At 35.0% G+C, this 10,110-nt stretch overlaps 1 protein-coding gene across 1 annotated transcript; it reads left to right on the forward strand.

Moving 5' to 3' along the window:
* Positions 1-4,568: 4,568 nt before the first annotated feature.
* Positions 4,569-5,591, forward strand: LOC116115113 (receptor-like protein 6). Its single transcript, XM_031401262.1, has one exon. It carries the CDS (start codon positions 4,569-4,571, stop codon positions 5,589-5,591), a length of 1,023 nt encoding a protein of 340 aa, XP_031257122.1.
* The last annotated feature ends 4,519 nt before the right edge of the window (positions 5,592-10,110 follow it).

Consider the following 10,110-nt stretch of genomic DNA (forward strand, 5'->3'; position numbering starts at 1 on the left):
ACTTTGGAACCTCACAGGTGTCACCATTTTGGATTTGACATTCAACAATTTTACTAGGCAAGTTCCTACATTGGTATATAACTTCAGGAAGCTCACTCGTCTATCATTTGCACATAACAGTTTTTCTGGACAATTTCTTGATGTTTTGGGCAACCTCAGCAAAGTGATTAAAATACATCTCTTTGATAACAATTTTAGTGGTCAACGGCCATTATCAACATTCAATCTCACTCAGGTTTCTCATTTACACTTTTTACACAATGAATTTGTGGGTCATCTTCCTTATCAAGTAAGTGGCCATTCATCTCTATCCATTCTCAAATTATCTAATAATTTTCTAAATGGAAGAGTATCATCCTGGTTTTTTACTTTGCCATCTTTGCAATATTTAGACCCTAGAAACAACAAGTTCACTGGTCCAATTCCAAATCCCATATTTCAACCTTTGAATCTTTCTTTTCTTGATCTTTCATCAAATAACTTCACTGGCATTGTTAGGTCAGAATTTTTATCAAAGTTCCAAAACCTGGAAGATATGGATCTTTCAAACAACAGTCTACTGTCACTAAGAACCCAAACCAATGTCAACTTTATCTTGCCCAGGCTCAAAGTTTTCGGATTCTCTTCTTGCAACATAACCGAATTCCCTGTTTTCCTGAGAAACTCAACAGAATTGATGATTTTAGACCTTTCCTATAACAAAATTTCTGGTAGAATTTCCCAACAGGAGACAGGGTCGTGGTACAAATTGCAATATCTGGATCTTTCTCACAATTTGTTGACAAATTTTCAATATAGATCGGCAAAGCGTCTAAAATTTCTTGATCTTCATTCCAACTTGCTTCAAGGACCCCTTTTGCTTCTACCACCTTCCAGGAAATGCTTCTCAGTTTCAAACAATAAATTGACAGGAGAGAACCCTTCATGGCCTTGTAGTTTGGGCACTATTGAGTATCTGAACTTGAGTAGAGGAGTCCACAATGTCTTGGAAACCATGACAAGATCTTCCTACTGGATCTTACGATGAACAGTGCTTTGACAACTCTCAACTTAAATACTAATCAGTTGGAGGGAACACTGCCACAATCTTTGGCTAAATGGGGCAGCGTGGAAGTTCTAGACGTCGGAAATCACAAGATTAAAGAAACATTTCCTCACTGTTTAGCCACTCTTCCAAAACTGCAAGTTTTATTAGTAGAGTTTTCACGGTCCCATTGGCTATTCGAATACAAGATGTCTATTTCCAAAGTTACGAATACTTGATCTTTCTCATAATGATTTCATTGGCTATTTGCCAATATCATATCTTATAAATTTTAAAGCTATGATGAGCAGGTATAATACTGGTGGGGCGGCGCAATATATGGGTTCACATTGTCAATATTATTCTACATCATATCTTATAAATTTTAACGACTATTGATTTGTCAAGCAAGCAATTCCAGGGGCGAATACCAAATATTGTTGGAAAGCTTAATTCACTCAAATTTCTCAATTTTTCTCACAATTCCTTAACCGGTCATATTCCATCGTCATTTGGAAATTTGATGGAGCTTGAAGCTTTAGATCTCTCTTCCAACAAGCTTGTAGGAGAGATTACTGCAGAATTGACAAATCTCACATTTCTTTCAATGTTAAATCTATCATACAACCAACTTGTGGGATCTATACCTCAAGAAAAGCAATTTGATACATTTCAAAATGATTCTTATTTAGGAGACTTGTGGTTGTGTGGTTTACCATTGTCCAAAAAATGTGTCATGAATGAAGTGCCTAAACCAATTTTGGTTTCGACACTTGATGAAGAACACAATGTGTCGACCAAGTTTGACTGGAAAATTAGTTTGATGGGCTATGGATGTGGATTGGTGCTCGATTTATCTATGGGATATATCATATTCTCAACAAGAAAACCACAGTGGTTTGTAAGGATGGTTGAAAGAGACTGACCCAAGAAAGCTAGGAGGCCAAACAGAAGACATGGATACAAAAGATAAAGAAATTGGTAACTGAATTGCTTGTCTAAGTCAATTTGGTGAGTGCTCCAATCATCTTTATATAGATCAACTTCAAATGCATATACTGTATATTTTGTTCAGCTAAGTTTGAGATATGATGGCACACACAACTTAAATACTGAATTGCTAAACTCCCCTTTTTGTTCACTTTTCAGATTTTATTTGTCCAGCTGAAATTCACATCTCTCCTGGGTGATAGGATCTGTTCAAGTGCATGCAGAAGATGCTATCTACTTTCACATTCTATTGTCTTTCCACAGTTTGATTAATTAATGTTCAAGTGGCAGTTCACTTATTATTGTTAGCGTATATTTCCATCCCTATTAGGTGTATTCTGAATTGGAGTTGAGGTTCAGTAGAATTTCTCTGTGAAATTAATTTTATACTGTAAAATATAATTTGACGTGCATTAAACTCGGGTTAAATCTGTTGAAGTTGAATTTGAATTTGTCCCACATCATCAAGTTGGTGAGCTGTTATGGTGTATATATGTAGTTGAACTCCTTCCTCCCATGAGTTAGTTTTTGGAGATGAGTTCTATCAAGCCCATTTTATCATGGTATCAAAGTCACGTTTGTTTGGATGTCTTTGAGGTAATGATGGGTTTGGGCTCGACCTTGCATGCCGAGTGTGAGGAACGGTATTGAAGTTGAATTTGTTCAATATTGTCATATATGTGGTTGGACTCTCTCTACCTTTGAGGCAATGATGGGTTTGAACCCGGCCTTGCACGCCAAGCGTGAGGAATGGTAAGGGATGGTATTAAAGTTGAATTTATCCAACATCGTCATTTATGTGATTGGGCTCTCTCATTCCTTGTGCTAGTTTTTGGGCTTGAGTTTTATTCAAGCCCATTTTATCAAAATCTTGGTTGGGCTCTCTCCTCCTTTCAACTAGCTTTTGGGCTTGAGTTCTACCAAGCCCACTTTATCAAAATCTTTGCTGAAGAAGACCAACCAAGACCTTGATCTTCTAACTAACATACTGGTCCTGCTCTCTCAACCCGAACTAAAGGAAAGAAACAAAAAGGAAAAACAAACAAACAAACAGAAGAGAAATAAAAGCATTTGAAATTTGTCTAGCTAAAACTGTCCATGATTCTTCATAATGTGGAGTGAATTACTTATAACATTCTTATTTTCTTCACACTGATTATTGATCAGGTCCTTGTATATTTAAGGACAATCTAATATATATAAAAGATAATCCTAATTAGAGATGAATAAACAGAATTAGGATCGAACTATATAGCATGAACTCAGGGTTAGCATATCTTATGATATATATTATGTTATCCCATCGGAGATTGATTAATTAATGTTCAAAAAAAGGCTTTGATTAAGTTGAGATTTCGTTCGTTTGTAGGTTTTGAATTTTAATGTGAGATTAAGAGTGCTGAAACTTAAATACCTTCATGGCCATTCTTTTGAATGCTAAATGTGGAATAACAGTGACCGTATATATATTCATGAAATAAATCCGAGTGGTTCAAGTGGGCAATGAGTTAATTTAATGGCTGTCCTGAATCTCTTGAAATCAAAGCAAGTGGGAACTTGGTTGTAACTGTTAGCGTATATTTCCAAGCCACTTAATCTTCTTTTTTCTAACGCCCCCAATCAACTGCATTAACTATGGGGTCAAGTCTTTGTCGCAGAAGACCAAGACCTTCTTCATCTTCTGACAACAACAAAAAGTCCAACCTTAACTAAACGCATAACCTTTCTGCTTGATTCCAATATCCTAGAATCCCTCCGGTTGCTTATTCATTTATATTGACTTTAGTCTTGACAGGTATTTTGCGTCCGAAAATGTCACAGCTCTTCCTACATGTTCTTGGAAGTAATGGAAGACCAAGAGGATATAACTTACCCAACCCGGCCCTAATAAAAGCAGGTCCCATGGTGGTCGACCTCATGGGACATTTTGCCCCAAGAGAGGCGTTTACTTGACAAAAAGCATTCTATAACAAGTGACAACTCAATTCATATTTCCAACTTATATATAGCGAATGTATACCGACTCCTTAAGTGTTGGGGCAGGATTATTGTACTTTTATGGCCCTACAATTACAACGTGTAGAAAACTCTTAGTTGACCCAAATAAGTCTTTGCTGTCAGGCTAAGAGAAAAAGACTACTGACTAAAAACCAAGTGTTGTTTTTTATATATTTTTTCTTGTCAAATTAGATTTTTTTTTTTTTTGGTTAAATCCTCATTTTTATGGGAGATTTTCTTTTGTTATGTTGATTACTAATAACTTGCATTATTGTATTAAAGAAAGGTGATTGTCACTCGCCTGTGTAGTAGGGAACAAGCTAGTTGATAAAGTGGGCATGTAGGAGGGAGCCCACTTATATATACCATAATAGTGGGGTGTGACGATGCGGGACAAATTCAACTTCAACTACTCTGGTTGGACCCAATTTGCATATGTAGATAATTGCATAAAAAGAAGAAAGAAAATGCAGAGGATTTGTGTATATATATCTACATGTTCATATTCATTTTCCCATATCCAAAATTTGCTTTTGTTCTTCTTGGACAGAAAAAGATGTGGGGATTATTTTGGCATTATCTAGTCCTCTGCCTCTTCTTCTTGTTCTTCCATCTTCAAGTTATTTGTTCATCCTCTTTTAACTCTTCTTCTCCATTACAGAAATTTTGCTCTCCTGAACAAAGCTCTGCCCTTCTTCGTTTCAAGAACACCTTTTCGATTTCAAGTTTTTCTATGACAAATTCCTGGAAAGAGGGTATTGATTGCTGCAATTGGGATGGGGTTACTTGTGATAGGTTCACAGGTCATGTGATTGGACTTGACTTAAGTTCTTGTGGGCTTATTGGTCCTATCAACGATAGTAGCAGCCTCTTCCACCTTCACCATCTCCAGAAGCTCAATCTAGCTTACAATAATTTCGTTCCATCCAACATCTCACCCAGGTTTGGTCAGTTCGCGAAATTGACACATCTTAACCTTTCTTCATCCAATTTCTATGGCCCAGTTCCAACCGAAATCTTTCACTTATCTAAGCTTGTTTTGCTTAACCTTTCTTACTCTACAAGTCTGGAACTGCGTCAACATGGTTTTAAAAAACTCTTGCAAAACATGACAGAACTAAGATATCTTCATCTGGATTTTGTCAACATGTCTTCTGTTGCAGTTAGTTCTTTCGCAAACCTGTCTTCTTCTTTGATATCTCTCAGTCTTCGGAGTATTTACATGCAAGGCATGTTTCCAGATGAGCTTTTCCGATTTCCATTTCTCCAGCTGCTCAGATTGTCTGACAATCAAAATATAACGGGTAATTTGCCAAATTTCAACAGGAGCAATCCTCTTAAATTATTGGACCTCTCTTTCACAAACTTTTCAGGGAAATTACTCGACACAATCAGCAATCTGATGCACTTGAATGATTTGCGTCTTGGTGGATGCAAATTCGAAGGGTCAATTCCACCGTCACTTGAAAACCTAACTGAAATCACTTTGTTGGATCTGTCATCCAATGATTTTACTGGTCAAATGCCAACATCAATATCTAAACTTGGCCAGCTCACTGGTCTCAATCTTGGAGACTAACAAATTTTCTGGGTCATTTCCTTCGTCACTCGAAAACCTTACTGAAATCACTTTTTTGAATCTGTCATCCAACGGTTTTACTGGTCAAATACTAGCAACAATATCTAAACTTGGCCAGCTCACTCATCTTAATCTTCGAGACAACAAATTTTCTGGGCCATTTCCTGATGTTTTCGGTAATCTCAGTAAATTAACTGATATAGACCTCAGCTCTAATTATCTCAACAGCCAATTGCCAACATCATCATTCAACCTCAAACAACTTTTTTCTTTATCCTTTTTTGATAATCAACTCGAGGGTCATTTACCCAGTCAGGCTAGTGGCCTTTCTAATCTAAATTTTCTCAGTTTAGATCATAATCTTCTAAGTGGCAGAATACCCTCATGGTTGTTTACTCTGCCATCTTTGGGAAGGTTAGATCTGTCTCACAATTTGTTCACCAGCTTTGAGTACTTTCCACAGATGGAAAACCTAAACGAGCTTGACCTTTCATTCAATTTGCTCCAAGGACAACTTATGCTTCTGCCAACTTCCATTAGAGTCGTCTCAGTTTCAAACAATAATTTAACAGGAGTGATCCCCCGTCATTTTGCAATTTGAGCTCTCTTTTTTGTATTGACTTATCATATAACAGTTTTAGCGGAAAAATTCCACCATGTCTTGGAAACTTTAGTAAGCACCTCATGTTCCTGAATTTGGAGATGANTTGGAGAAAGTACAGAACAAAAGCCAGATGATGGCAAAGATGTTGATTAGTAGACATAACCAAATACGGTCAAACTACTTCATTATTGCTTGCTTCGAGAGAAAAAACAGAAATGGGAATGAGGAAACAAGAATCAAACCTCATTTGCCTCCACTCAACTTGTTCCTATCTCACTATCTCAGCAGTCAGCACTTCACCTTTCTGTGAAGCAAGCAAGCAATTCATCTCAAACAAACCAAATTAAAACATTTTCAGTTTCTCATAATATTCCTTTTCCACTTTTCTATCACCAACCATGCTTCCTTCCACAATAAACAAAGCGAGGAAAATTCTCCAGTGGATTAGATTTAGAGGTCAAACTACAATACCCAGATACTTTTTTCAGTGATAAAGATTAAATTATAAAAACAAAGTTTTATTGTAGTCAAATTTGTAGATTCAATATTTATTGTAGCCTCAGGGATATATGACGGTGAACAAAATTCAGCAACTCTAAATTCTAAAGAAATTAACTTACGATCGATTTGGGGCTTCAATCGTCAGAGAGACTGATATCTGACAGAGTTGAGCGAGAGACACTGGCCGCTGTGCGTGTTCGAGCGAAAGAGACCAAGAGAGTTGAGCGAGAAAGAGTGACTGGGTGAGAGACTGAGTTGAGATCTGGTCTAAGAGTTTGAGTGACTGTGAGGTCTATGCGACTGTGCGTGACTGCGTGTTCCAGCGAGGCAGCGGCCAGCAAGAGCCGAGAGAGACTGAGACTCTGAGAGTGAGAGAGACAGAGAGTGTGTGAGGTCTGTGCTATGCGTGACTGCGTCTGCGTGTTGCCGTGTTCCAGCAAGAGAGACTGAGAGTGAGAGACAGGCTTCCGACTTCCGACTTCCGGCGAGAGCCGAGAGAGACTGAGACGAGTGAGAGAGACAGAGTTGAGTAATTGAATTTGAGTTAATTGTGACATTGTGTTAGACTTAGGGTTATTGACTTATTGTTAGTTGGTACACTCAAAAGTCAAAACGACATAGTTTTGTAAAATCCGGATCGGATTCGGATATCCAAATTTTTAACATTTCCGATCCGGTATCCGATCCGAATATTCGGATTTTTTAAAATAACGATCCGTATCCGATCCGAATTTTCGGATATCCGATTTTTACGGATCGGATCCGGATCGGATACCGGATATCGGATTTTTTTGTACAGCCCTAATAAAAATAACTCGAATCTACCATTATGTCCTTCTTCAGTTAAAGTTAATGGACGGATTTTAAAGATGGGTGGAAAATTATATTTCTCAAACTTAGTGGGTGGGAAAATTAATTTTGCCAAACCTTGCGTGGGAAATTGTTATTCCCCCTTATAATTAAGAAAACATGTCTTTTTAGGTTTTGGTTGACATTAGAGTCGGTGGTGAGTTGTGTCGGCCTACGACACGATACGAAAAAAATACGACACAACACGACACTAAAATATTCAAGCCGTGTCATGAGCCTTAAAAAAGGCACGTGGACTGGCATGACACGACGCGAAAAAAATTAAAATTTAGAAAATATTGGGAAAAAATGCTTATATTGTTTACTTTAGCTACTGTAATGGATTCTAGGGTAAAATTATTAGGAGTAAATAATATGATAGAAGAAATTTAAGCAAATTTAGAGACCCCATTAAAAATTTCATTAGAAGATATTAGAACTTTATTACTTTAAATGTATTCACATTATGAAGTCAAATGTGAAAACACGACAAATATACAACCACCATCAATGTCAAGTTCCTCTAAAATAGTGTATTTGGTCTATCATCACTAAAGGTAAACAACTGGTAGGTGCAAGCTCTTCATATAGTGAAATTACAAATTATTTAAACATCGATCATTTGGTTGAAATTATGATTCAAGGTGATCAATTTGATATTCTTCGATAGTGGAAAGCACATCAAAAAACTTATCTTGTACTTTCCACCATCGCACGTGATTTACTAATGCCTCCTGTTTCTACTATAGCATCAAAATCAGCTTTTAGTGCAGACGGACATGTATTGGACGAGAGAAGATCAAGTTTACATCTAAGTGTTGTTGAAACCCTTATGTGTATGAAAGATTGGGTGGCGGCAAATTTCAAGCTTCAAAATCGCGTTGTTAAAATATATTTAAAGATTTTAATAATTTAGAAATTGATGAAAATGAAGATGTATAATAATTCTTAATCCTAATTTCTAAGTTTGTATTTGTAGTATATAATTATAACTTATAAGTAATAAAAAGTGTTAAAATTTAATTAATATTTCAATATCTCATTATTTTATTATATTTCATAGTGATTATATATATTTTTAATTAATATAAATACAAAATATCACAAAATATAATATATAAAATATTTTTATGATAATTATTAATAATAAATCAAAATTACCATAATTTAGAAATATTAGAATTAAATAGTTTTACAAAGCATGTGGGCTAGCCCAATGCAGGACATGGTATATAGCAAGTCGTATCGTGGGCCTTCAAATTTGGTGGCCGACACGGCATGATAGGGCAAGAATTTTTGTGGGCCTTGGCACGACACGGCCCACGGGACAATGGGCCTTGAATTTTTAGCCACGGCATGGGCCACTACTAGTTGAAATTAATTGAAAGCAAATTCTCTTAGTTTTAAAAATAAAAAGGGGTAACAGTATCTCCATATATATAATTAAATAACAAAAAATATTCTATAGTAAAATTATGTTTTTGTTAAATATTCATAGGAGTAATAAGGTAGGTATTCATTAATACATCATATTACAAATTTTAACGATAAGAGGGAATTACTTAGTTGATTAAACCACAGGAGAGTCGAGATAAAAACCCAAATTAAAGAATCGCCTTCTTCCAATCTCCATAAGGATTTAAATAAATTTTACATGGTTAATAAAAATAATCTCTCTTAATTATAATTGAATAATAAAAAATTCTCCTATAATGATAGTAAGAGCAGAAATCCTCTCATCATAAAGCTTTTTCATTTTTGCGTTAAAATAAACTCTTGAGGGGCAATTATATAAATATTCATTAGCTTAATGGTATAAAGTAAATTTTAATAACTCACCGAAGGATGGAGTGATTTATGTTATTTCTATGTCTTAGGGGGAATTTTAGGGCATAAGAAATCCTATTATAAAGTTGTAAGGATGATTTAGATAATGTTTGAGTGGAGCTATTAGCCCCCCACCTCTTAATCTTAGTTGAACTTAATTGCTCTATTTTTTTTTTTTTTTAATTACAGTTTTATTCTTCTTAAAAATTACTAAATAAGACACAAAAGTATTTTATATACGGTATATTTAGAATAAAACTTTTTCTATTAATTATAATTTCTATTTCATTTTCTACATCCTAAACCCTAATTTTATTTTGAAATAATAAAGATAAAATGAGTTTGACCAATAACATAGTATATGTATTAAATATTTTGGGTTTATTTTATCATATTTTATTATTTCTAACTTTCAATTGATTTGTATATTTATAGAATTTATAAGTTTGATATTTTTTTATTTTTAATTTTAAAGAAAATACGTATGATGTAATGTGCACAACTGCTATTGATATATAAATAAAAATGAGAAAAAAGTATAACACTAGTAATAAAGACATAAATACACCTCATTTATTTTGTAAATAGATGAGGTTTATTTAGATGTGTAGATATACTTAAAATTTTTAATGAGGTAAGTTTAGAGATAGGGTCTATTAACATAAAAGAAGTGACTTTTAGCCCCATTAATTGTTCTTCATCCCTATGGCTAAATACACCTCATTTTATAATTTAAAA

This window comes from Pistacia vera, unplaced genomic scaffold (assembly GCF_008641045.1).
Source record: "Pistacia vera cultivar Batoury unplaced genomic scaffold, PisVer_v2 Contig731, whole genome shotgun sequence".
Taxonomy (NCBI): Eukaryota; Viridiplantae; Streptophyta; class Magnoliopsida; order Sapindales; family Anacardiaceae; genus Pistacia; species Pistacia vera.